General features: G+C 47.0%; 9 protein-coding genes and 1 non-coding gene across 10 annotated transcripts; 7 read left to right on the top strand and 3 right to left on the bottom strand.

Annotated features, from left to right (window-relative positions):
- Positions 1 to 394: 394 nt before the first annotated feature.
- EYB26_002865 (uncharacterized protein) lies at positions 395 to 3661 on the top strand (the record flags this gene model as incomplete). The annotated part of the gene is made up of 2 exons (XM_054262169.1): positions 395 to 458; positions 522 to 3661. The coding sequence occupies 2 exons, from the start codon at positions 395 to 397 to the stop codon at positions 3659 to 3661; spliced, it is 3204 nt and encodes a 1067-aa protein (XP_054118144.1).
- A 514-nt stretch (positions 3662 to 4175) lies between these two features.
- On the top strand, positions 4176 to 8511 carry EYB26_002864 (uncharacterized protein; the record flags this gene model as incomplete). The annotated part of the gene is made up of 7 exons (XM_054262168.1): positions 4176 to 4256; positions 4332 to 4520; positions 4604 to 6865; positions 6914 to 7351; positions 7401 to 7647; positions 7702 to 7952; positions 8005 to 8511. The coding sequence occupies 7 exons, from the start codon at positions 4176 to 4178 to the stop codon at positions 8509 to 8511; spliced, it is 3975 nt and encodes a 1324-aa protein (XP_054118143.1).
- A 371-nt stretch (positions 8512 to 8882) lies between these two features.
- Positions 8883 to 9630, bottom strand: EYB26_002863 (uncharacterized protein; the record flags this gene model as incomplete). Its single annotated transcript, XM_054262167.1, has 2 exons — positions 8883 to 9557; positions 9616 to 9630. 2 exons carry the CDS (start codon positions 9628 to 9630, stop codon positions 8883 to 8885), a joined length of 690 nt encoding a protein of 229 aa, XP_054118142.1.
- A 1301-nt stretch (positions 9631 to 10931) lies between these two features.
- Positions 10932 to 11903, top strand: EYB26_002862 (uncharacterized protein; the record flags this gene model as incomplete). Its single annotated transcript, XM_054262166.1, has 4 exons — positions 10932 to 10967; positions 11019 to 11372; positions 11431 to 11593; positions 11680 to 11903. The coding sequence occupies 4 exons, from the start codon at positions 10932 to 10934 to the stop codon at positions 11901 to 11903; spliced, it is 777 nt and encodes a 258-aa protein (XP_054118141.1).
- A 269-nt stretch (positions 11904 to 12172) lies between these two features.
- On the top strand, positions 12173 to 13189 carry EYB26_002861 (uncharacterized protein; the record flags this gene model as incomplete). The annotated part of the gene is made up of 1 exon (XM_054262165.1): positions 12173 to 13189. One exon carries the CDS (start codon positions 12173 to 12175, stop codon positions 13187 to 13189), a length of 1017 nt encoding a protein of 338 aa, XP_054118140.1.
- A 943-nt stretch (positions 13190 to 14132) lies between these two features.
- Positions 14133 to 14228, top strand: EYB26_002860. The gene has a single exon. It is a non-coding gene; the product is annotated as a tRNA-Tyr (tRNA).
- A 685-nt stretch (positions 14229 to 14913) lies between these two features.
- On the bottom strand, positions 14914 to 16856 carry EYB26_002859 (uncharacterized protein; the record flags this gene model as incomplete). The annotated part of the gene is made up of 4 exons (XM_054262164.1): positions 14914 to 15165; positions 15221 to 16015; positions 16067 to 16736; positions 16795 to 16856. The coding sequence occupies 4 exons, from the start codon at positions 16854 to 16856 to the stop codon at positions 14914 to 14916; spliced, it is 1779 nt and encodes a 592-aa protein (XP_054118139.1).
- Positions 16857 to 17121: 265 nt separating this feature from the next.
- On the top strand, positions 17122 to 19026 carry EYB26_002858 (uncharacterized protein; the record flags this gene model as incomplete). Its single annotated transcript, XM_054262163.1, has 1 exon — positions 17122 to 19026. The coding sequence occupies one exon, from the start codon at positions 17122 to 17124 to the stop codon at positions 19024 to 19026; it is 1905 nt and encodes a 634-aa protein (XP_054118138.1).
- A 265-nt stretch (positions 19027 to 19291) lies between these two features.
- Positions 19292 to 21082, bottom strand: EYB26_002857 (uncharacterized protein; the record flags this gene model as incomplete). Its single annotated transcript, XM_054262162.1, has 1 exon — positions 19292 to 21082. One exon carries the CDS (start codon positions 21080 to 21082, stop codon positions 19292 to 19294), a length of 1791 nt encoding a protein of 596 aa, XP_054118137.1.
- A 378-nt stretch (positions 21083 to 21460) lies between these two features.
- On the top strand, positions 21461 to 26783 carry EYB26_002856 (uncharacterized protein; the record flags this gene model as incomplete). Its single annotated transcript, XM_054262161.1, has 5 exons — positions 21461 to 21645; positions 21742 to 22224; positions 22277 to 25031; positions 25086 to 25276; positions 25328 to 26783. 5 exons carry the CDS (start codon positions 21461 to 21463, stop codon positions 26781 to 26783), a joined length of 5070 nt encoding a protein of 1689 aa, XP_054118136.1.
- Positions 26784 to 27169: the final 386 nt, after the last annotated feature.

The following is a 27169-nucleotide window of genomic DNA, read 5'->3' as shown; positions in this document are numbered from 1 at the left end:
AATGTAGTGCGATCACATCAAAAGGCGTTGATGATTGATGAAAGAACTTGAGTCTACTAATCTCGGTGGGTTTCACGTGACATAAGCGAGTCTATTGGCCAATTGTGCCATTGTGGAGTAAGCCCCAACATCGCGCATTCCTAGAAACAATGTTTCGTCAAAACACGCTTGGTCTCCAGACTCGACAATGCGCCCACGCCATGGCTCTGGCCAGTAAATATACTCTTGGAAGAAATGATATCAGCTCGGAGATGATGCATACGCGATTTTGAACTCTATATTGGTTGATAGCTTTGTCACTTTTGGATCTTCTCAATCGCCGCCGCGATGACCTTGATCGGCTCTCGCGTCAATGCTGTCTTTCGAAAAAGCGCCATAACTTGCGATTCTTCCAATGTCTCCAATTCCCGCGCAACGTCCGATTCTTTTAGATAGGGACCGAGCTCTGTCTGATCAAGGTAGAGTAATCGAGACTTTGTTCGCATGAACATTATACTAATAGTTTCGCGGTTGATTTCTAGATGTCGGACTTCTTTATCAAATTATTAGTCGCGCCGAGCAGAATCCTGACGTCGACCGTTTACCCTACAGAGCACTATTTGCAGCGTACGATGAAGTTCTCACCGAACATGGCGGGCCAGACGCAGACCCGGACCAGGTCTGCATGCACTTTCTATTCAAGATGGGCACCGGCGGCCTTGCAAATCAGTCCTTGTTCGATAAATTTGAGAATATTCTACAACGCATGGGAATCATCCTTTCATTTGATGACACGGCATCTGAAGAGATCGGTCGTTATGCGCTGCCATCTATACAAGAGGTTGAAGACGAAGGACAATTCACCGACCGGATCGCTGAAGATACAACGCAAAGATCGCAGCGCAAAAGAAGGGCTTCATTTAACTCAATGTACGATGTCAATGAAGATGCCACACAACGATATGGAAATCGGCCGAGTTCGAGGTCCTCGATGTCTCGACTTGATCCAGGCAAGCCAGACTTCGTGGAGACCGATGATGAACCTCGAAATAAACAAACTCAACAAGATCCAGCAACTTTGCTTGATAAAAACCAATTATTGGCACAGTTTCTGGAAATGGGACGTCGGCTGATGGGTGGTTTAGATCCAACGAGAGGAGAACAACAACTACCTCACAATAATCAACCTATTCAGACAGCAACAAATGGACATTTGAGCTCATCTCCACAATCATCTCGGAGCGGTTCAGAGATCATGAGACAAACGGACGGCAACCAGTTTCCTCAAGATGACAGAAGCTTCTACCCAGAAGACATGGTGGAATTCAATGATATGAATCTCAAACCTAGTTTGTCTGACATGTTGCAAGATGCATCTAGCTTCTTGATGTATCGGAGACGAGTAACAGCAAGGAACATTATCTCATACTGGCTAGACCAAGCCGTTCGCTTACAGCAGAGAAATCGAGAAATGGAGGCAGTGGCTCTTAATCAAGACCGAGCAACACTTCTACGGCAAGCCCTTGACTTGTGGCGAGCAGAGCTTGAAAAGAAACGCCAAAATTCTCGTACAAAGCGATTTTTTCGACACCTCGAAAAACGAGCAGCAAAAGCAAGGGATTTGTATCTCATGACCAAAGCTTTCAGTCATTGGGCACAGCTTGCATCCGATGAACTGTCGAAAACATCAGCGGCGCGCGAATATATCCTAAGTATCAAATATTTCAATGCTTGGCGCGAGATAACAGCAGTCAATGGAATAAAGACACAGCGTTTCGCAATTCAAAAGCCTCTTGATGGCTGGAGAAGAAAAATGCAGCAAATCAAAGAGCTGAACGACCATGCCATTGTCACTCACGAATATAATATGAAACGAAAGTTTTTGTTGTTGCTGCGTTCAAATTTCTATTATGAGCATCGAGCGCCAGAATGGAGTGACTTTCGACTGATGAAGGGGTCCTTTCTTTCTTGGATTCGTGCTCTAAGAACACAGCGAGAACGTGAGGCCGATATAGATCAATCAAAACGTCAAGAGCTGCTACATGCAGCACTAAAAACATGGTCTTATCGACTGAGGTCAGTGAACGCTGCTGAGGTTGATGCAAAAACAAGTCATAAGAATAAGTTATTGGGAGAGCAAATCGAGGTATGGAGTGCGCAGACTCGGCTGCACCCAGCAGCTATTCAGACAGCCACAAAGATAGATACGAGAGTACTCAAGACTACCCTTACCAAATGGCGACTACGGAATGAGAGCATGCAGCAGGCAAAAGAAGCTGATCGATTGAGAGTACTATATAATACTTGGACTACTTGGAATGATCATCTACGTTGTTATGCACTGAAAGAGCGCATTGATGAACGACTAAAGAAAGAAGCTATCTACCGATGGGTTCTGGCGGAAAGGTATCGCCTTGCACAGCGAATAAGAGACCAACGCATACAACGCGAGGCTTTTGCTCAATTCATTTTCACTGTTCGGGATACATCAAAAGAGCTGTTGCAGCGTGAAGTACAATATTCTCACTGCTATAATGAGGATCTAGCACGCTCCGCTCTCGAGTGTTGGAGGAATAAGCTTGCCATCCAACGTCAAAGAGAGTATGCTGCCATGGAATTCTACGTTCCTCGAATCGAGCAAGAGGCGATTACCATCTGGAACGGCAGGCACCAACATCTTCAGAATCTAGATAAATGGTCGAGGGATGCTCGGTTCTATTTCGTGACAACCAGGTTTGTTAAGCTTTGGCACAATGCTGCTTTAGATGCATCGAAGAAGCGCCGGCAAGAAGCCTACGTCAAGATTCGCAGAAAAGTCAAGATGAACATTGCAGCGAGTGCTTTGCGCGTTTGGCATGACAAATCGCGGCATATGACAAATCTTCACAATCAGGCCAATGAACTCAGCCAAACAAAGCTACTTATATACTCAACTAAGCTTATCGGTCGTTGGCGGGACAAGACCGCAAAGGTCATTCAGGATACCCAGGACGCCGAGGTGTATTACCACAGACAACTTGCTTATCATCAGCTGACACGATGGGTGGACGAGTATGAAACATGTCGCGGCATGGAAGAGCAAGCTGACGGTATGAATCTGATACGTGTCTCTGGTGTCGCTTCTGCACAGTTGCGTAAGCTCAGCCTTCGTATCTTCCAGATCCGAAGTGCAGCCGAGATGGGGGAGTCAATGCATGATCGTATATTGAGAAAGCATTACCGAAACATGCTTCGACATTGGACCACCAAGCTTAGAGCGCAGCGTGGCGAACAAGAAGCAATCGTATCAACTGGCATTGACATTGTGACCCATGAACCTAACACGCCGGGCACAGCTATGATACCTGAATCAGCAGATGACACCCTGAACATGAGCGAATTAGGTTCTTTACCCGACTTTCGCTTAGCCTCAACAACGCCAATTGCGACTCCTGGGTATTTGGCATCTCCCTCCAGACGAGCCGCTCGAGCACGCATGCTCGCTCAAATGTCAACCACTCCAGCGACTCCCCTATTCACACCTTTTGCAACTCGTCTTCGTGCAGCTCTAGATGGAGACAAATATGGCTCAGAAAATAAGACTCGAAGCCGGCGTGGTTCCATGGCAACAATGGTTCGATTTGCCATCGAAGAACCCGAGTCACCGACTGAAGGACGGAAATCGTCAACAAGAAGGGACTGAAGACTTTGCCATTTTTGCACCTGTTCTTCAATCATTCATAACATGGGAGTGCCTTACTTTTTTTTTTTTTCTCTGGTTACATTGATACCCCGTTTTGGCATTTATTCGTTTTCGCATAGTATTGGGCATTGGTATGAGGAACGAAAGCTTCAAGATAGCATATAAGTAGAATTTACCGTTGAATATACTCTCTAAAAACGAGACGACACCTTCATTATACTACGTGGAGATAATCGCTAGTAACTACGTATATCGTATTGATCGGGTTGTAACTGGTTGACGTCGACGGCGGATCACGCGCAGCTGCCGCGTGGTGCTCCAACAATTAACTCCGCATCCCGTCCAGTGAGACTCCAACAACTACATATTCAAGCTCCAACTACCACTTTCTCTGCCATTTACCTGTCACCACTTCATTTCCATCGTTTACACTCGTATCTGAGTACTTCCGGCTATGGTCTAGAGCTAGTGAAGCCCCATTGACCGTGGGCTTCCAAACCAAATCCTCCTCTCCATGCGTGCGGTACTTCCAGGGCGGCCTGAGTCGAAGCTGCAAGCTCTCAGCACCGCGTTCTGGGATGGCCTACGGATTGTTGTAAGACAAACACTGCAAGCTCCTTGAAACTTACCGTGCTATTCATAAACGTTAGTTAACTCCATTCTATCGCAGGCATACATCTCTGGTCATGCGCTCGTTATCCTGACCGGAGCACAAACGCTCCTACAAACCATCTACGTCGACGATTCCGAGTTTCTAGAGACGATCGCTATAGATGAATCCAGCGGCCAAATTGCTGTTAGTAGCGGTCCGGACATTTACATCTACCGCCCTAATGGCTTCAAAGGCGAATCTCTCAAGGTTGGAATATCCCTGCGAAACGGACCGATGAGCGCATCACCACTGTTGGTAGAATTGAGCTAATATACGGTATGGGAAAATAGTGGTCACTCGCTGTTACGTTCCGTGCAAAGGACGACGATGAAAAGGTCAACACATTATCATGGGGTTCCTCGGAAGAATTGCTCGTGGCCAATTCGTGCCTTTCGGTGTGGTTTCTGAATGATGAACCCCGTCTCATGTGGAAGAAGAAACTTGCGGGCCCTACAAAGTTCGCCGAGTTCTCCCCCGATGCCGAGCTGGTAGCCACGACTGGGGAATACGATCGACTCGTTAAGTTGTGGAGGAGGCTCTCGTTTGGCGCCGATGACGTCCGATTCGAGGTATTCTACCTTCCTCATCCAGCCACGGTTACTGGAATACATTGGAGGAAACCCAGGCATCGCGAACAGTCAATGGACAATGTACTCTATACGATATGTACAGATAACAAGATCCGGGTTTGGACGGTTTCTGATCACCAGGACCTATCAGCGATGCACCTGTGGACCGAGATAGATATGGATTCATCAATTCAGCCACGGGATAATTCACAGAACTTGTCGAGTCGCCGGTATGGGTTTATTATTGACAGTCGGGATTTTGCCGCGGCGACTGAGCGTGCAGTACAACGAAATACCGAGAAGAATAATCTGGTTTTAGAGCACCTCGTCGACGTCGCGACAAAAAACCCAGAGATTTGTGCTATAATTGATGACCAGGGTCACATGTGTGCATGGGCTTTGGAAAACGTCGGGGGTAAAACAAAATCTCCAGCAGATGTTTTCAACATCCTACACATAGAAGGCGTGCAGTTTTCGTTTCCGAAAGGGGTCCCTCTGGACGAGGACTATGCACAGTTTTACGCATTCGGTACCTCAACGGCCACGGATTCGTTGTCATTATTGGTACATTACTTTGATGGAAGAATAGAATGGTTTGATTCTCAGATCGATATTCTCTTCGATCCGACGCCACGAAAACATCGAATAAAGTCTCAGGGCATATGGTCTGGGCACACCGAACCGATCAAGAAGATTGTGCGAAATGCGAGCGGACGTGTTCTTGTATCACGGACCGATGACAATAATGCGATGATCTGGCGCCAAAAAATGAGCGGCCCTCAATCCATTCTAGCCACTCAAAGCTCGCTTTCCTCACAGGAACATATTCACCGGACTTGTGTCATTGAGGAGGGTTCTTTTCTGGTGAACCTGCATCACAAAGGTATCTCTCTCTGGGATATTCGATCATCTCCTGCTGTCAAAATAGGCTCTTGTGAATTTGTGTCCGCTAGCAAGCCGCTCTGCGTTTTGACAGTGCCAAATCCCGAGCCATCGAATCGAACTGTATACGTTGCAATGATAAGCGCAGGCATGAAGGGTATCGCATGGGAGATTGATTTGCCTGGCAAGCAATCTTCTAGCCCAAAGGAATCGATTTCTTTACGACAGTATTGTACTTTTGATATGAGATTGGATACCGAAGTAGCCTATATCCTGGCAGTCGACCCAGCCGGACAGATGGCACGACATTCTGGCTTTCTAGATCTCTTCGCGGCCGACATAGCACTCTCGTATACCGAAAAAGGAACCATCCATACATGGGCAGCTAAAATTGACAAGACGAACCGGACGTTAGACTGGCTTTTGACCTCTACTGTTGAAACCGGCATTCAAACACCATCACTGGCAAGTGGAAGCGCGATTCGCAAAGCTGCACTAGTGGATCAAGAACGGACACGCCTCACCATTTGGGACACAAGTGGTGCTCAATTAGAATTTGAAGAGCGCTTCCCTGATCATGATATGATTTACGACCTTGATTGGACAACCACGCCAGATCAGCAGTCCATATTAGCCGTTGGCTTTTCTCATAAAGTCGTCCTTCTCTCACAACTCAGATATGATTACTTGGATGCTGGCCCATCCTGGACTGCGGTCCGCGAAATCCGTATTCGAGACGTGACACCACATCCCATTGGAGACTCGTGTTGGTCGGGTAGTGGAAATCTTGTCGTGGGAGCTGGAAATCAGCTATTTATATACGACCCAGCGGTTGAGATTGACAGTCACCTGGTTTCAAAGCTGCGTATTCCAGCTCGTGGAGGCTCAGACGTGAATCTTTTCGAGATTGTCAGCCGACTGAACGGTCCGCTTCCTGTCTACCACCCTCAGTTTCTCGCTCAATGTATCCTGTCTGGCAAGACCAACCTTGTACATCTCATTCTAATGAACCTTCATAAGAAGCTGAAATTTTACACTAAGGGTGATGAGATTGACACTCTGCTTGGAATACCGGTTGAAGAATTCTACCGAGATGATAATGTAAGACCTTTAAGGATCCTTGCGAAAGAAAATACTAACATAAAGCAGGAATTACGAAACTCTGCATGGAAAGAAATGCAAGTTTCTAACGATTATGTTGAAGACGAGCCACGAGTCTTGGATGAAACGGTGGCCGTAATGCTCAATGAGAACTTGACTCAATTCAGCCTACCACAGCTTTCAAGTCAGGAACAGTTCCGCCTCGTAGACACAATAGAGTGTGTCGCGATGGTTGAGAAACATCGAAGATCCATGGATGCGAACGCTGCTCGATATTTATTGTTCTTCCGCCAACATATGCTACGGAGAATTCAGGGTGTCGCTCATAGGAATACAGTGTCGTGGCGAGAAATTGTATGGGCTTTCCACAGTGAAAGTCAAGATATCCTTACGGATCTTGTATCTCGTCAGTTCGGTGGTAAACTTCTATGGAAAGCAGCGAGAGAAAGCGGCATATTCATGTGGTTATCAGATGTCACGGCTGTGGTAGGTCCACTGAAGGCTATTTCGTCTTTAAGATACTAATAATTAGCAGAGAGCTCAGCTTGAAATCGTCGCTCGCAATGAGTACACCAAAACGGATGAAAGAAATCCGGTCGACTGCGCGCTATACTATCTGGCTTTACGGAAGAAGAACGTTCTCCAAGGGTTGTGGCGCATGGCAACTTGGAATCGTGAACAGGGAGCTACACAACGTCTATTGGCGAACAACTTCCAGGAAGCAAGGTGGAGGACAGCAGCGTTAAAGAATGCATATGCTCTGCTTGGAAAGCGGCGATTTGGTAAGCCTACTCATTGATTAGGATACTCTCGCAGCCCTTGCTAATCATACACAGAATACTCTGCCGCCTTCTTTCTTCTAGCAGACCACCTACGTGAGGCCGCAAATGTGTGCATCAATCAGATTGGAGACATTCATTTAGCAATAGCAATTACTCGAGCTTATGAGGGAGATGATGGACCGGTACTTAAAGAGATTCTGGAGGAAACAGTCCTTACCGAAGCTGCAACAGAAGGTAACCGCTGGATGGCGTCTTGGGCTTTTTGGATGCTGAATCGCCGAAGTTCGGCGGTTCGCGCTTTAATTGTGAGCGAACCATATATTGGTAAATGTTCCAGTGTTTACTAACGGATTCCAGTCACCTGTCGATACTCTCATCCCCCCTACTCCTGCATCCCCGGGAAGTCCAGGTATGATCTCATTACAGGCACGATCATACCTCTCGAATGATCCTGCATTGGTTGTCTTATACAGACAAATCCGTGAAATATCTCTCCAAACTCTCAAAGGTGCAACGCAAGTCGCACCGGCTGACGAATGGGCCTTCGTTCTACGCAACGCACGTCTCTATGACCGCATGGGCTGTGACCTACTGGCCCTTGATCTCGTAGCCCACTGGGAATTCCTACGAACCCCGCCCCGGGGCGTACCAACAACCGATTTTACGGCCAAAGCGGAACCGGACTATCGAAAGTTGCTCCGAAGGCATAGTAGCCTTGTCATCGCTGATCTGCCTGTCCGACTTCCGCCGGAGATGGCCCCTGGCGGCGATGACGGTGCTGCTAAATCTCCCAAACCGCAAGCCAAGCCGACTACGTTTCACGAACCAGATGCCAATTCATTATTGGACAGTTTTGGGTTTTGATCGTTGCCATGGTGTGCACTATATAATGGTATATATAAGAATTGCCAATGTCATTTTATGTGGCTATAGTATAAAATACCTACTGTCATAATATCCAGCTATACGTATGAAAGTAATAATCCCAAAGTGCTTGGGTAAATTGTTGAGGAGGTCTCTTAATTTCAAGATTACAATTGCCATCATGTGGCCTCGTCGATAAATTCTGATATATCAAACACTTCAATATGCTGATCTATGTACATATACTTCTCAACCTTTCCCAATGCAAACCATACATGCAAGCCAATTGGAAAACCATTTATATCGTAAACTCATATCCATCCAAATCATACGCCGGCAAAAACAAAGGAACGAGATGCCGATAAAACTTTTCAGAAAACACGTCGAACCGGCCTCTTCAAATCAGTCCCAATCTCCGAACAGTCCAATCGAACCCACACATCACTAAAAGCGCCAAAATTCCTCGGCGTGCATGTACTCTGTACCTGGCGGTTCTCGACGGGCGCCACGAGCAGCGGCTCATCAATACAACCGGGCACTTCATGCACGGTGATATTGCAGTCTTGAAAGGGTGTGATGGTGAGAAGCTGAGCAACCACGGATACGGAGCCAGAGTCGATGTGTCGTGCTGTCATGATGGGGACCGGTTGGCATTGGCCCTGGGTTATGTTGACGGCGGGGGAGCGGATGGTTGCCGTTTCGGTATTGCGGGATACGATGGCGGAGCGGAATTGTGATCTTTTGGAGAGGACTGAGGACGATGTTGAGTCTGGTTTTATGCGTGATCCCAATGATGCTGACGATGATGGGAAATGGGATGCCGAACTGGATGGAGATGGTTCGGTGGAATGTACTGGACTAGGTGAAGATTGGGTCTCTGCTCGGTTTCCAGTGGATTGTTTGAGGGAGGAGACGGTGAATGTGAGTTCCTCAATTTCGCTGATCTCGTTGGGACAGTCTTTGTAGAAGTTGACCCATGCTGTGCCGCCGGTGAGAGCGAGTGTGGGAACCGAGCAAAAGAGAGTTAAGTATAGTGTGGAAAGTATCTATGAGAATTAAATTAGATCAGATCATGCCAAATTTTGAGAAGATCAGGATACTCACCGTTAAAGAACGCATCTTGGAAGTGTTGGGATTGATCTGTTTTAATATGAACGGTGGTGCAATAAGTTGATCGATGTAGCCAATGACGAAGGTTTAGGCGTTGAAAACGATATTGCTTTTCACGCAGATGAATAGTGAGCTTTTTGGTTTATGTGTCTATGAAGTTGATGATTGAAGTAGGAATGGGGTACTGGATGTAAGCAGAACCATCGTTATATAGGCAACACTGCTAATGGTCTGGTCAAACCCATCTCGTAGCGAACTTGGAACGTGATTGTCCATGGCTGGTAGAATACAAAGTAAAGACGCCAAGATCACCAACCTCTTGATTTAAGCATATAACCACCCATTTGAGACGGAATCATAACTTTCCCGTCCAGTCATTCGGTCTCCTAGGTGGCATCGACACAACCTGCCACATTCCAGAACGTTTAGCAGCATTCCGTCGCGTCTACAGAGAACCCGCCATGTCGGAGTTTTTGCTTGTTGGCCAAAGCTTGTCAGCGTAGCGTGGCAGTGAGTATATCTGTGAAAGGAATGTGGCATCTTTTGTACGCCTCGGAGGCACATTCCAGGTGGCTAGAAAGTGGCAAGTTGGTAAACCTCGTGTCGAGAAGCGTTCCGCCAGTCAGCCGTGAGAACACGACACGATGATAGGACGTCTGGCGTAATCATCTTGAATTAGGCGAATTACCTCGGTGAATACTCTACCCAGGCTAGAATTAGCAAGAACAAGAGAAAAAGGAAAGGGGATTGAGGTTAAACTGAGCTCTGACAGTTTCCTACCCCATACTTTGACCAATCAACGCCGCCGCTGCACCCCTACCATTAAACGGATCCATTAATACTGATGTGCACTGCATCTTGATTCTAGAAGCTTTATTCTAACCAGCACGGTCATTGGACATAGCTATGCTATGTAGTCGTCCGGATCAACGAGTGGCAGTTGCTGTACTGGCAGCATTCCCGACGACGCGAGGCCCTAATGTGTGGCTTGTGGGCGTATTATGAAATATGTGCAGGTCATGTGCTTTGTATGACTTTATTCCACACTTCTCGAAGTCTATATGGAGGATACGTATCAAGCGTGTTCTGCTATGTTTGACATCTAGTTCCCCCTTGATGGTCACAATATACTTAGGGTTGTTAGGGTTATTCTGTAAATATGATTACGATTAGCCCCACTATATCACATATCAGCCAATCATGACTCGATATTTCCGAAGCTTTGCGATAAGATAAGCACCCTTTTCTTTCCAAGTTTCCCCTCTTTTTACTTCATCAACCAAATGAACAGATCATCAAGGCTGTTTAGAATGGTGCCCCGAGTACACTGCGTGCGACATGCACAAGTATGCATTTCCCTTTTGGACTATGATCGAGGAGGCTGAAGCATTCAACAGGGCGAACACAACAAAGGAGGTGACGCCTATCTGATCTCGGACCCTCGGCTCACAGAAGCAGGAATCAAAGAATGTCAAGCTCTTGAAGCTCGGTTCCCTTATCAGTCCTCTATCGACTTGATTGTAGCTTCTCCACTCAAAAGAACGATACAAACTGCATTGTACTCGTTTCAGCCTGCGATCAAGCGCGGTGTTAGAGTTGTTGCTCTCGCTGAACTTCCGGAGACGAGTGACGTAGCTTGTGATACTGGCAGCGATGTGGCAGACTTGAAGCGAGAGTTTTCCGAATACCTGCTTGCGTCGGGGACTCCTGTTGTGGATTTCAGTCTAGTTCCGGAAGATTGGACTAAAAAGGTGCCTGTTCTTGATCTGCTACGGGGTGTAATCTATGGAGCTGACTCCCGGAAACCAGATCGGTAAATGGGCTCCTTCCTCTGACGCCTTGATAAACAGAGCTTGTGCTGCACGCCGGTGGCTGCGGCAAAGACCCGAGAAGGAAATAGTCGTTATATGCCATGGTGGATTCCTGCATTACTTTACACAGGACTGGAGTGGAATCAAGGCTGAAGAACATGGTTAATATAAAATTTCTACTCTTATGCCCTACAAGGGAAATAGAGAACGAGTTTAAAACATACTGACGCGTTATTCTAAACGATAGCAAGTGCATGGGAAAACTGCGACTTCCGAACATATCAATTCGTCGATAGTCCAGACAATGAGGCGACAATGCTGGAGACCGACGAGTCACGACATGCCAGAGGTGCTGCGGATCAAAAGGTGCCCACCAAGGAAGAGCAGCAGAAACTATACCTGCAAGCGATGCAAACGTGGGAAGATCGAGGATTTCAGAACCCATTGAAACTGAACGAACAATTCTCGTGACCGCGCCTATTCATATAACCTTACAGGGCTGTAGATAGAGAACAGTTACATAGCTACTGTTTATAGAATAAATTGTCCCAGGGCGTGTATCAATGTGGGGCAGCGCATGGTTCTGGCTGTCGATTGGTGTGTCCGAATAGTTACAGCCAACATCAACACTGATTATCAATCGGTGGGTTTCGTTGAGTGGGTATATAAATGTAGAAGGCCTTTTTTCTTTCTTTCGTCGATTGTTTTCGACGCCAGACTTCTGATCGTCTAAATCAATCATGGCAGAACACCGCCATCTAGTCCATCTACAAGCGGGACTATTTGATCCCCCCCATCAATTCACGGCCCCTCCAGGCATAACCCTAACTCAAGAACACCATTCAACCACATCCCCAGAGCAGCTTCATGCCCGTATCCGGGATGCCACAATCATTGTCTTTAGCTATACACGCATCGACGCCGAAGCCTTATCCGAAGCAGTATCACCCAAACTCAAATTAATAGCGGTCACTGCCGTGGGGACAGACTCGGTGGATCTGGAAGCGTGTCGCAAACGCGACATTCGAGTTACCAACTGCCCAGGATCGAATGTGGAAGCCGTATCAAATCATGTCATGGCCTTGTATTTTGCCGCCAGACGGAATATCCTACGCATGGATCGCGCGACTAAGGATGGCACTTGGGCTAGATTTAGTTCGTCGTTATCCGACGGTATGGCAGATCGATATGGGAACTGGTGTTTGACTTGCGATGAAGAGGTTATGGGTATTTTGGGGTATGGATATGTTGGTAAAAGAGTCGCAAAGATGGCACAGGCTCTCGGAATGAAGGTTTTGGTAGCCGGTCGAAAAGGCGAGACTAACCCCTCTACCAATGGCGATACCGACATACAACGAACGGCTTTTGGCGAGGTTCTCAGAAGAAGCACGGTCCTAGTTATTGCCGTTCCTCGAATCACCGAGACTATGAACATGATATCAACCGCTGAGTTTGCGAAAATGTCATACAAAACAGTTCTGGTCAATGTCGCTCGTGGAGGAATCGTTAACGAGGTTGCTCTTTTGCAGGCACTCAAGGATCGTACTATACATGGCGTAGCAACGGACGTGTTTACCGTCGAACCTGCCTCAGCAGAGACGTCACCTTTGCTGGCAGAGGGCGTAAATGAGTTGAATCTGACGACGACTCCTCATCTAGCATGGAATGCAGATAAGACGGCGGAAAATTATGCACGGATGTCGCCTGAGAATGTCATGAATTACCTTCTTGATCATCCGACGAATATAGTTGTATAGACATCTTCCAAAGAAGGGTGAACAACATATACACAGAGAGGACACTGGTACCACATATAGATTCCGGTTGAATCCACAAATATATATCTCTACCCAAACGACATTGAACCTTCAGTCCAACATTATAACTCGAACCAGAAATAGATGATAGAATGTGGTGCTCACGATACAGATTGCTTAAAAAAAAAAAAACAGACCAGGATTAAGGATTAATCTTCCATTGTTCAAGACAGAAAAAAAAGATACAGAAAAAAGTATCACTCCGTAAGGAATACGGAGTGAAAAAGCAAAAAGAAATGGACCAACACAGGCTCGAACTGTGGACTTCCGCATGACCAATAATAGCTTGCAATGCAAACTGATATTAGTACGGCACTCTAACCAACTGAGTTATAAGTCCATGTTATAAGTCGAAAAACTTTTGTTACAAGACCAATCCTACATAGTAAGCCAATGATGGGCCGCCAGTGACTGATCGGACACCAAAAGAATCATCACATCACTACTCCGTACTAACTACAGAGTAGTCAACTACACCACACTAATATCCGCTAGTTATTCTCTATCACCGATTTTTCCAGCCACAATTTGCAGTACTAGGCGTTCATCAATTGTTCTATCTTCTAGAAATTACGCGATCGATTTTGCACAACCGGTATAATTCTGCTCGTTGCTTTAGACTTCGTTGCCTCATCTATTGTAGATTAAGTTAAGCTTCTCTCAATCGATCTTCCACAAGGCACCATATGCTCTCCCCAGTCCAAACCCGATAAGACACCTAGTACCATAGGCTAGTCCACAATAGCACAAATAAAAATGAGAATATCGACCAATCGACGCATTCCATGATGCACTAATGCTGCATTTTTCAGCTACAAGGACTATGATTGGTTGATGACTATGTTCCTAATATGATCCTTTATTTTTAGTTCCCGCTCATTCAGGTCGCTTAGATCAGTTGGTTAGATCGTGGTGCTAATATAGACTCGCCTATAAAGCAGTCACGCCAAGGTCAAGGGTTCGACCCCCTTAGTGACCAGAACATTGTTCTTTTTTTGCTCCTTTTGATTCTTTTTTGCCTCCTAATGATCCAGGCATACAATGTCCATTCCATGGTTTCGAGTTCTTACCTGGATGGGCGAGCTTGGGTTGCATTTCTAAGGTTCACCAAAGACTTCTCCTTTTGATGCTAGCCTGGCAGGGATTGTGAACATGGTAGATGTATATATTTTCATAAGACCTCCCAACGTCGTGAATCATTATCTAGTAATAAATTCAGATGCCGACGTAGGAGACTTTACACCTTGATGTGAGTGTGCCGGGGGTGAACTAGTAATCACCGGCTTGAACTATTAACCCCCGAAGTCTGTTAGACGAGGATGTCCATATACTGTTAATGATAGATAGTTGGCAAGTTTAGTGATTTTGGAATAATCCACAAAGACTGCGTTCTCCTCCCAACCGCGCGAAGAAAGATGGAGTCTGGCGTCGCTTAATTCGAAAAGTGAGCCCCAAAGGGCTGTCCAATCGGGCAGGGGGGCTCCTGGAATCCGAACTTGGTAGTTATAAGGCTACAATGTCCGTATATTGAAATCATCGTCTTAGCTTAAGGGACACGTTGATTAGTGTGTTCATGGAAAGATATAGTCATTTGGTGTCCCGATTGGACACTTCCAACCTTCCAGGATGTATAAGTACAGCTAATTTTCTGACCTGTGAAATTGTCATGACGAAGCCTGTCTCCGTCGTAACAAACAATAATCTCCCCAATGCCGCCTAAATCGACTAGGAACGAAAGGTAAATTCGGAATCCACAACACCCGACCCAAAGTTGCGGTTTCTGATACATCTAGGAATTGATGGCAAGCCAGTACCTCCCAGTCCTCCTGGTTGTGTATGTAATCCAGCTCTAGGTCTGTCGATGGTCTACTGGGGAAGTAGGAATCGACCAAAAATGTACATTGAGAGATGTCAACCTATTCGATTTTAGTCATCAGAGGAATGACAAGTATGAGATTGTAGAATGCTTACGTATTTTGATAGATCCTCCTCGTTTCGATCATTCATACCCGTGGGAATCGCAGATGTACCCGCGAGTAATGTCTGCATACTGGCTCCCTCGGGAAACTCACCAGGTAACAAACCTGAGAACTCACTCTTCACAAATTTGGCTCGCATGGATTGCGGCAGGAAGAAAGAAGAAGGGAATCGGTACCATTCCTTGCCCAAGCAGAGAAAGTCACCGTCCTGCGCAAGTCCTGGTGTGTCGAGCGCATCATATACTTTCAAGGGCGCTCCGTAAGCAGTCATCATGCCGACAGATCTCAAAAGTCCCGCGTTGATGGAAAGCAACATAAATGCTGCAACGGCCATGAACTTGACTTTGCCTGGGATGAGACCCATCAAAGTGTCCGGCTTGTTTGTTCCGACGTATGCCAATATCAGGTGAAGAGCAAGTGCTGCGTTGAGGGCAAGAAAGGGATACGCAGGATACATGAATCGTTCTTCCTTGTGAGGTTGGACGGTGAAAATCGCTTGCCAGAGGTAGAAAGGAGAGACAAAGGCGAGAGACCTTAAAACCGCCTGACTGGATGAAGCACGACCTCCGAACAAGGCCTGCAAGATGAGAAGAGGCGCAATTGAAGCGGCCAGGATAAACCAAACATTGAAATTCAAGAGCAAATTCCGAATGTAAAAGGTCCATGGCTCAGTGCCGAAAATGTTCGGTCCTCTTCCTTCGCCTCCGAATACATTGTATGCGACGATGTTCCACGGAACAAATGCGAACTTTTGGAAGAAAAGAGAATCGACTCCGATTTCCAGTCCCTACTATTGTTAGCAAGTCATCATAAAGATTGCTCACAGCCTTACACTTACAAGGATAACAATGCACCTAATGCCCCCATTGACAATCTGCCGCAGGGTATTTCCAAGGTGACCGGAGAAAATAGACGAAAGAACTTCTTCGGTAAGTAGAGGAAGAAGTAAGGCGCCGGAAAACGGCCAGCCAACGATAGCACCTATGCCAAACCACATGATGCCCTCAGCGATTTTGTTCTTGCCACTTCGATCCAAAAATGCCGTCAATCCTAACATCGACGTATACATCGTGAAGGTAGACGGTAAAAACGCCGCCGATGCGTGGAAGAAGCCGGGGCTGAAAACCGTAATGATCAAGAAAAGCAGGCCAATTCTTTTATTGAGAGTTCTGGAAATCGCGGAATATAACCGGGTTTCACAGGCAGCACAGACGAAGGCGAGAGCGGCTCGGATGACATAGAATTGGGTTTTCTTGTTTGAACTCCAGATCTTCGTTATCATTCCAACGGCGGCATGGAGACTAACGTATAGCCAGCTTCGGATGGAATATTCGGGTGAGTATTCCCATGTCTGTAGTCCATATCCATGGTCAAGATAGTGTGTTGGCTCCCAGTAGTTGAAGATCTCATCGCAGTCTTGAATCGGCGCATAGGCAGCTGCAATTGCGTTGGAGCCGAGAAAAGCGTAGAAGGCGACGTTCAATGGGAGGTAGAATGGTGAGGGTGTTCTTTACACGTATCCTCAGTTAGTCTCTGGATTCTTGATTGATTGGGTTGTCGGCATACTTTGTTCGTCGCCCAGAGCCGCTGTGCGAGTCGTCGGAATGTTCATCTTCAGAGGACGACATTGCGATAGATTAATTGGTTCTTGGTAGAATCGATCGGTGTCCTTGTTCTGTCCTCGGGGTTGATCGAGACGTCACGATAGAAAATACCGTTCTTATCGATAAGCTCGTGCGGGTCAGCAACCAATCAGGCAACTAGCTCCAAGAAAAAGTCTCCGCCACTTCTTTCCATTCAATTATTTTTTTTTTATCGAAGCAGAATTCCTGCATCATTTTTCTTCTTTGATTGCAACGAATTCTTCTTGGTGTTCTTTTTGAATATAAAAACATGGATAACCAACCTGATATTCAGATGCAACTCGGAGAAGGGCAGCTGCAACCCAAGTTGGAGCAGTCAGAAACTTCGATTTCTGTCTCGACAACACCGCTCGGAGCCAGCAGCGATTTCTACAATACGCCATTGACTGGCCAGACGCCTGTTTATCCCGCAGATAATACAACTGTGGCTTCTAATGGGATTAAAGAATCAGATATCCCCGCAACGTCTGCGCCAGTCATTCCTGGTTTATCCCTCAAGAATGACGATGAAGACAAACCCGCAATTCCCACGGAGGGCCAAAGTACGGAGAATCCTCAAACGAACGGGGCCCTTGTGAATGGAGTCAGCAGTGTTGCTCAGCAAACTCCCAACGCGCAACCGGGTGAAAGCGCATCGACAGACGCTATGGATACCGACCAAGCCGCAACAGACCAGCGCATGACCACCGAGGAAGAACATCCTGAATGGGAGATTGACTCTTCGCCCTACGAATCTTCATCAGACAGCTCTTCTGATTCCTCCGATAGCGACGACAGCGACGAAGATGAAGAGGATTACCCTATCTTATCGGCAGAGGAAACAGCCCGAATACTTATGCAGGTAGAAGGCGGCTCGGATGATGAAGGTGACCACAAGGCAGGTGGCGGATCTCATTTACGAACGGCAAACGAACAAATCGAGGAGGCGCCGCCGATTCCTGATATCAAAGTCACTGAAGATATGAAAATTGTACCGCTTGGTTACCTTGAAAGTATGGTTGAAAATCTTATACTCATCAAAGCCACCGTGTCCGGCGATTACCAAGTCCTCGAAGGTAATTCGCTTTTGTGCCTCGAGGATAGGACTGTTATTGGCGTGGTGGCAGATACTTTGGGAAGGGTGGAAGAACCTCTTTACACCGTCAGGTACCAAGATCCAGCAAAGATCCAGGAGTTGGGTCTTGAGAAAGGAAAACATATCTATTACGTAGAGAGTCACTCTGAATTCGTCTTTACACAACCTCTCAAGGGAATGAAGGGCAGCGATGCTTCCAACTTCCACGACGAAGAAGTCGCTGAAGATGAGATTGAATTCTCGGACGACGAAGCGGAAGTCGAGTATAAACGAAGACTGAAACAAAAGAAGAAGGAAAAAAAGGATAACCGAGGTGATGGCGGAAAACCGAAAACTGCTCCAGGGCCTTCACCGCTTGGGCGAGGTGAATTGAATTATGATGATGTTGAAGGAGATAAAAACGTCGAGGATGGCTATACACCTCTGGCCCGTCCAAAGAATTACCACGAAATGATGAACCACCCAGAAGCTCGCACGGAGTCATCTCCTTCCTTCCAGAATAACAGAGGCAATTTCCGCGGTAGAGGACGAGGACGAGGAGGCTTCGACAGAGGCTCCGGACGTGGTCGAGGCAACGACAGACGCGGAAGAGGCAACTACCACAACTATTCGCAAGACACCAGCCATCGATCAGACTACTCCCGCGAAAACCCTGCTCCATCCCAATACGCTGCACCTACGGCCGCATTCCCAACTCAACAATACGCTCAATACCCTCCTTTCCCACAGCCACAGCCGCAGCCACACCAACAGCAACCTCAACAACAGCATCAATTCCCAGCATTCGGACAACCGCAAACAGCAGGGATGCCGCAGTTTCCATTCCAGATGCCATATCAGCAGAACCCCTATCAGCAGACTACATATCAGCCGAATCCGTACCAATCCGTACCAGCTGGCGCTCATATCAATCCAGCATTCTTCGCTGCGTTGCAACAGCAATTACAACAGCAGCAGCAACACCAACAGCCTACCGCCCCTCCTGTACAGCAAAACCAGGCTACTGCAAACGGTCAATCGACTTTTAGCCAAGTGCAAGATATTCTACGGCAATTAGGTGGTGGAAATCCACCTAGATAGGAAAAGTTTTGATTGCTTTGTTTATACCCATGGTATGATTTGGTAAAAGCATTGGGTTAGGAGTTTTGTTGAGTTAGGAATATTGAATTTCCTGTTTCGGCTTTTTCAAAGTCTTTCTTTCCGTACCTATCTTCTAAGTTATTCAGGCAGAAATGTGTGCCATTATAGGTATCAGTAGAGTAATGATATACATGTAGAAATCGAGAGATCACAATGAGCAATCCGAGATGCAGGCGCTAAACTTGAACAACATATTGCATTATAATCAAAAAGCCGCTGGCTTATGAGTCTTCGCCAAGACCCAGAAATTCTCCATCTTAGCCCGCGCCAAAGTCTCCTTCGCAGCGCCATCGGTCTCACAAACTCGAGCGCCCAACCACTTCCTGAAAGCTCTCGATTTCTGCTGACCTTCCCAGAGGAGTGTACATGTGTTGGAACCGAGGTCACGCAGTTCACCCTTTTCATCCTCCGGATTGAGCCATGATGTCGATGACTCGCGGTTTCCGTTTCCTCCCTCGCGCTGTGGACCGGGACCAGAGTTCTCTGTCCAGTCGATGCGGTTGAGCATCAGTTTTCTGTATTGGTTTATCGAGTGAGAGCCGCCTTCTACGATGACTAGGTTGAGCTTTGGGTGCATCACACACACGCCGGTGAGTGCCATTTGTTCGGCGTTCTTGCTGATCTTGAAGCGATGGCGGCCGTTCGCTAGGCAGTCAATCTTGAACACCATTACGTGTATGCCTTTCTCGGCGTCCTTTTCTTGTTGAAGAGCGAGTTTCTCTTTTCGCTGTTCTTTTGTTAATTTGCGTTCCTCGTTGGCAGTTTCGTGTTTGTCGTGACGCTCTGCAATTTCACGATTGACACGGGCCTCTACAGCCGTGGGATCCTTGACAGCTTCTTCTCCGAGTACGCGCATCAGGTTAGACTTCTTGACTTTTGGTGGCGGTGCGGGTTCAAGACCCAGTCTGATCTTTGCTTGTTGTTCCTTCAAATCTGCCATGCGGCGCTGTCGGCGCAATTTCGCTTGTTCCTTTGACGTCAAATACATAGGCTTCTGTTGTGGAATCAACTTTTCCTGAGGCGGGTCCAGCAAAACGGGATGCTGTATGTAGATCGTGACAAGTGAATCATCGGTGTCGACTTTGATATTCTGAGGATTATCAACTGCCGCATAGCTGTCTCCGTTAACTAAGCCTTCGTCCCACCACTCTAAAGCGGGAGGTGCGGGAACTTCAAAGGCTTTCTCAAGACTTAGCTCCTCATCTACACCGGCCTGGCGGGCCATGCTAGCGATCCGCTTCTTCATTTCTTCCATTTGTGCCTGACGGCGTAAAGCTGCAGCTTGTGCGATGTATTTCCCCTTCTGATTGAACACGAGCTGCTTGGATATACGAGGTTTCGATGTAGCATGAAGACTGTCATCGTAATAAGGATTCTGTCTTATCTCGTCCAAGGAGGGCCCAGACAGATCTAATCCTGGCTTCTTCAGGCCTGAGACTGGAGTCGCTGAGCGGCGATTTGCCATGGTTGTAGCAAACTTTGGTTGCACAGCACCGCGACCTTTGGATAGTCGCTGATCTTGTGTTGTATCGGCCAAAAGGGCGGGATGGAGGCCGACTCCCAAGCCGCCTCGCGCTTTTGATAAATCATCGTCAAAACGATTTGTTGGTTGTTCGATGGACGTGGGAGGCGTTGGGGTCGGGGTCGGGGCCGGTCTGTGTTGAGTTGTGGCAGCACCCACTTTCCCTGTAGCTGCAGCCACTCTCGCTCTCATCTGTTCGATACGAGACATTGTTGATCCGGTAGTTGTAGCTGGGGGTGCTGGGCTGGGTGAGGCTGAAGCCGACGCTGCACCACCACGCGCCATATTCAGTCTGGCTCTGACTTCCTCGGCCTTGGCTCTCGCTTCGGCGACCATGCGTTCAATGTCGACTTTGCTCTTCGGTGCGGCGCCATTGTTGCCAGGCATAGGAGAGCCATTATTGGATCGCGTTCTCTTCTGTGCGTTCAGTTCTTCATCCTCCGGGTGAGGCCTCTTCAGCGACACATCGGCCATGATGGAGGTATAGATCTACTCACCCGTGCGTCGACCGTAAGATATTGAGTAGGAAGAAAAAGGTTCGACGTAAATCACCGCTAACCGAAGGATGCCAAGATGTAGAAAGGCTGATTAGTTGATGTTAGCAATCCGGTAGTGACGTGAATCCCAAATAGTGTTCTGAGGCTAATTCTGCGCCAGGAGATAGCCGGCCACCCATTGGCTGACTACAAAAGCGGTGAAAGACAGCAATAAAATTTCCCCAAAAAAGTTTCTTAGCTTCGCCATTTCCCGCCAAATACTCGAAGCATCAGCAGAAAAATTGTGAAGTCTTTCACAGCGTCCTTTTCTGTTGTTCGAAGCATGGTTGTTGGGCTCTATTAGAGCGCATTAACAATGGCTTCCTTCGCCCGTCCTGTCGCAAGTGAGCTTGCGTCAGTCGACTTCTCAGTCTACTCGTCTGAAGATATCAAAAAAATATCGGTCAAGCGCATTTTCAATACGCCGTCTTTGGACTCACTTCACAACCCTATACCTCACTCACTTTACGATCCGGCTTTGGGAGCTTGGGGAGACCATGTGTAGGTTCCACCATTATTTCTGTGTTTTCTGATTTCCATATCTAATGCGACAATGATTTGCAAAAACTGAACAAAAACTGATTGAATTGTATCTAGCTGTACTACTTGCCGTGCGAGCTCTTGGTCGTGCCCAGGTCATCCTGGTCACATAGAGCTACCTGTTCCCGTTTGGAATGTGACGTTCTTTGATCAGGTATATCGCCTACTTCGAGCAAAGTGCGATTACTGTCACCGCCTGCGAATGCCTCGGATTGAGATTAATGCATTTGCCTGCAAACTACGACTCCTTCAGTATGGATTGGTCGACCAGACGGCTAAGATCGATATGATAGGTGAGGATGCACAGGATGCCGCAGTCGACGCAGACGAGAAAGGAAATGTTGATCCTCAGACAAAAATGGAGCTACGGAACAAGTTCGTCAAGAAATGCATCCGCGAGGCTCAGAAGCAAGGCGACGGTGATGCTCTCTTTGGAGGAGCAAAGAACCCAGTTTCCGCTGAGCAACGAAGAGAATTGATCAAGGAATTTTTTAAGGAGGCCGCTAAGAATCCCCAGAAGCCTTGTGCCAATTGTCATTAGTAAGGATCAGTCCCCGAATCTCTACTATTTTGTTTTCTGATTATTGTATAGTACATCGCCCGGTTACCGAAAAGACCGATACGCCAAGATCTTTCGCAAAGCCATGACCACCAAGGCGTTGGTTGCAAATCAAATGGCCGGAATGTCAGCTCCCAATCCTGTCATCGTCCTTCAAGAGGAAAAAAGACTTCTCAATAAAACCAAAGAGCAAGATAAACAAAATGGTACCGCTATTGGGGATGTTGCCGAGCTTCACGGAGCTGAAGAGGAAGTCGTCCGAGCAAACGCTGCGATTGACCAAGGCTCACTAGCTGGTGGTCAAGTAGGCGGACAACAGTTTGTTTCAGCACCCGAAGTCCATGCCGCTATATGCTTGCTGTTTGAAAAAGAGCGGGAGATTTTAAACTTGGTTTACAGCTCACGACTTGGCTTTAAGATCAACCCCGATATGATGTTCGTCAGAAACATTCTCGTTCCACCAAATCGTTTTCGTCCACCTGCACAGCAAGGAGGCCAAATTATGGAGGCGCAGCAGAACACACCTTTCACGCAGATCTTGAAGACATGTGATTTGATAAACACGATTAGCCACTCAAGGCAAACTGCGGAAACCGATGGTGCTAGAATGCGAGAATATCGTGATCTACTTCAGGCAATAGTTACTCTCCAGGAACAAGTCAACAGTCTCATTGATAGTGATCGTGGCCCTGGCGGAATGGCTGCCGCACGTGCGGCAAATGGCATCAAGCAGATCTTGGAAAAGAAAGAAGGTCTTTTCAGAAAGAACATGATGGGAAAGCGTGTCAACTATGCTGCCCGAAGTGTCATTTCTCCTGATCCCAGTCTTGAGACCCACGAGGTCGGTGTTCCTATGGTTTTTGCTAAGAAGTTGACTTTCCCCGAACCAGTCACATCCTTCAACTTTCACGAGTTGAGAGAGGCTGTGATCAACGGACCAGACAAGTACCCTGGAGCTTCGGCGATCGAGAACGAGTCAGGCCAGGTCGTCAACCTTAAGTTTAAGAATCTTGAAGAGCGTACTGCACTTGCCAATCAGTTACTTGCACCATCACACGCAAAGATGAAGGGCAACCGCAACAAGAAAGTATATCGACATCTTACTACTGGCGATTACGTCGTGATGAATCGTCAACCTACTCTTCACAAGCCTTCCATGATGGGACATCGTGCGCGAGTCTTACCGAATGAGAGAGTTCTCCGGCTGCCATACCCAAACACAAACTCATACAACGCCGATTATGACGGTGACGAAATGAACATGCACTTCCCGCAAAATACGCTAGCTCGATCTGAGCTCTTGATGATCACAGATGCTGACCGTCAATACATATCTTCGACCGATGGAAAGCCGCTTCGAGGTTTGATTCAAGATCATATTACAGTATCTACCTTCTTGACGAGCCGAGATACGTTCTTTGAGGAAGAGGAATATCATGAACTTTTGTATAGTTGTTTGCGACCAGAAAATGCCAACACTGTCACCGACCGGATTCAGTTGGTTGAACCTGCCTTCATCCGCCCGCGGCGTCTTTGGACTGGCAAGCAAGTCATATCAACAGTCCTGAAAAACATCATGCCGCCAAACAGGAGAGGTCTCAACCTTCAAGGAAAGTCATCTACTCCTGGAGACAGGTGGGGCAAGGGAAATGAAGAAGACAAGGTCATTTTCAAGGATGGTGAGCTTCTTTGTGGTATCCTTGATAAGAAACAGATTGGTGCCTCAGGAGGTGGTTTCATCGACGCCATCCATGAAATTTACGGCAATACGATTGCAGGCAGCTTATTGAGTATTCTTGGACGACTTCTTACCCGCTACCTCAATATGCGAGCGTTCAGTTGTGGTATCGAGGATCTTCGACTAACGCCAGAAGGAGATCAAAAACGTGTTGAGATTCTTAAGAAAGCCGGCGAACTCGGAAAAAACGTTTCATTGAAATACGTCACGCTTGACCAGAACCCCGCTGCTGATCAGGATGCCGAACTGAAGCGTCGTCTTGAAGATGTCTTGCGCGATGATCAGAAACAGTCAGGCTTGGATAGTGTCTACAACTCTCAGACAAGGAAGCTTACCTCGGACATCACAGCTGGATGTCTTCCACACGGTCTTATCAAGCAATTTCCCTGGAATCAAATGCAGCTGATGACTACAACTGGTGCTAAAGGTTCAAGCGTTAACGCAAATTTGATTTCGTGCAATCTCGGACAGCAAGTTTTGGAAGGTCGTCGTGTTCCAGTCATGGTCAGCGGAAAGACGTTACCATCTTACCGGGCGTTTGAGACTCATCCACAAGCTGGTGGGTATGTCTGTGGTCGTTTCTTGACAGGTATCAAACCTCAAGAGTACTATTTCCACACCATGGCTGGTCGTGAGGGTCTTATTGATACTGCTGTCAAGACTGCGAAATCAGGTTACTTGCAGCGTTGTTTGATCAAGGGTATGGAAGCCGTCAAGGTCGAATATGATTCTTCCGTGCGAGATACTGCCAATGGAGGATCCGTCATTCAGTTCATCTATGGTGAGGACGGTCTAGATGTTGCCAAGCAGGTTCATCTGCAGAATTTCAGCTTCTTGGCGCAAAACTATGTCTCGACTATGGCACAACTGAACATGAACCAAGACTACCACAAGCTTGAGAAGCCGGAGGTCACCGAGTGGCACAAGGATGCTATGAAGCAGGTCAAGAGGACTGGCAGGTTGGATGCGAAGGATCCGGTTCTAGCCGTATATCAGCCTGGTGGACATTTTGGAAGTGTTTCTGAGGCTTTCTCACAGGCTTTGAAGAAGGTAAGATTGTTATCAATTTTCAGTAGGTAAAACATGAGCTAATGGTCTTTGCAGTACGAGGACAGCAATCCGGACAAACTTCTCAAGGACAAGAAAGCAGGTATTGCTGGTGCGCTAAGCAAGAAAGCCTTTGAAAGTGTTATGCACATGAAGTACTTGAATAGCGTCATCGATCCTGGTGATGCTGTCGGTATTGTTGCTGGTCAGTCTATTGGATCGCAAACCACTCAAATGACTCTCAACACGTAAGTATATATGCATCTGCCTGTTAATTACTTTCACTAATCTCATTTCAGGTTCCATTTGGCAGGTCACAGTGCCCGTAACGTTACTCTTGGTGTTCCTCGACTTCGAGAAATTGTGATGACAGCAAGTAAAAAGCCAATGACTCCTACCATGACTGTAGAAGTCATCGAAGAGTTGAGTGAGGAGAAAGGAGAATCCTTCGCAAAAGGAATCAGCAGACTTAGCATAGCAGAAGTTATTGATTCCCTGCAAGTGAGAGAGACAACCTCTGGCAAGGACGAGAAATTCAAGATCTATGATATCGACATGAAGTTCTTTGACTCCAAAGAATACGAGAAAGAATATGCCATCACGAAACGTGACCTTGTGAGAGCGCTTCAGGATGAATTCCTTCCCAAGTTTATCAAAAAGATCAGTGACGAGATCAAGAGGCGCTATGATGAGCAAAATCTCGCGGGATTTTCAGCTGCTCAGCCTGAAATTGGTGTCTCTATCGGCACAACTGAACGTTTCGAAGGCGCCATCCGAGAAACACAGGCAGGGGGTGCGGGCGATGACGATGACGATGCGGACGAGGATAACGAGGACGACGAAGAAGACGCAAAACGTGGCCAGAGCAAACAGAACCGTGACAACCAAGTCAGCTACGAAGCACCGGACGATGACGAGGATATAATTAGAAAAGAACAAGATGAGTCCGACCTTGAAGACGACGACGAGGACAATGAAAACAAACAGAAACAAGACCGAAAACTTGAAGATGAATCTGAGTCATCCGACTCATCCGATGACGAGGATGAAATGACTGAGCAAGCAAAACTGGATCGAACTGATGTGGAGGAGCGTACTAAGGAGATCTTGGGCAAATATCCTGAAATCAGTATCTTCAAATATAACGCCCAGGAAGGTAATTCGTGCTTCATTCGTCTTCAGTACAAGATCAGCACGCCCAAGCTTCTGGTTCTCCCTCTCGTCGAAGATTGTGCTCGACGTGCCGTCATCCAAGCTGTCCAGGATATCGGTTCATGCCTTTACACCCCAGCCGACGCAGAGAATAAAGAACCCGCCAAGATCGATATCGAAGGTGTCAACCTTCTGGCTATGCGCGATTACCAAGATTACATCAAACCGCATACCATCCGCACAAATTCGATTCACGACATGCTCATTTACTACGGTGTCGAAGCAGCCCGCTCCACCATCATTCGCGAAATGTCAGACGTCTTCTCTGGTCACAGCATCACCGTCGATAACCGCCATTTGAACCTGATCGGTGACGTGATGACACACAGCGGTGGCTTCAAGTCCTACAGCCGTAACGGTCTAATCAGGGAAAGCAACTCGCCTTTCTCAAAGAGTTCCTTTGAGACCAGCGTTGGTTTCATGAGAGATGCCGTTCTTGAGCGCGACTTTGACGATTTGAAGAGTCCCAGTAGTCGTATTGTTGTTGGCCGCCTTGGTAATGTCGGAACTGGGGCGTTCGATATATTCGCTCCTGTGGCATAAGCCCTGCTCGTCATTGTTTTCCTTCGTTGTAAATCAGCATCCATCATTGTTTTGACTTCGTCGTTCTGGAGTTTGGAAGCCTTCTCTTTTGATTACGATTAGATGATATCTGTCTATCTTGCCTTTCTATAGAAAAAAAATGTTTTGTCAGTGTGTCGATTACGAGAAGAGATAGAGGACTATGTAGAGACAAATGCAAATATTCATACTGATTACATTGAGCCTACGCTGTAAGGGGTTTGCTAAAATCTCGATTCATATAAGTCATGATTTCACTCCATGAGTTCATTCCAATTTTTGATACCTAAAGACCTATTTATTTGACCGACCATCACATGCAGCTTTTGAGAAGATATACCGCTAGACTTAAACGCCATCCGGAATCC

Source organism: Talaromyces marneffei, chromosome 2, assembly GCF_009556855.1.
Source record: "Talaromyces marneffei chromosome 2, complete sequence".
Classification (NCBI taxonomy): domain Eukaryota; kingdom Fungi; phylum Ascomycota; class Eurotiomycetes; order Eurotiales; family Trichocomaceae; genus Talaromyces; species Talaromyces marneffei.
Note: the sequence above shows the minus strand (reverse complement) of the source record. Positions and strands in the feature narration are given on the sequence as shown.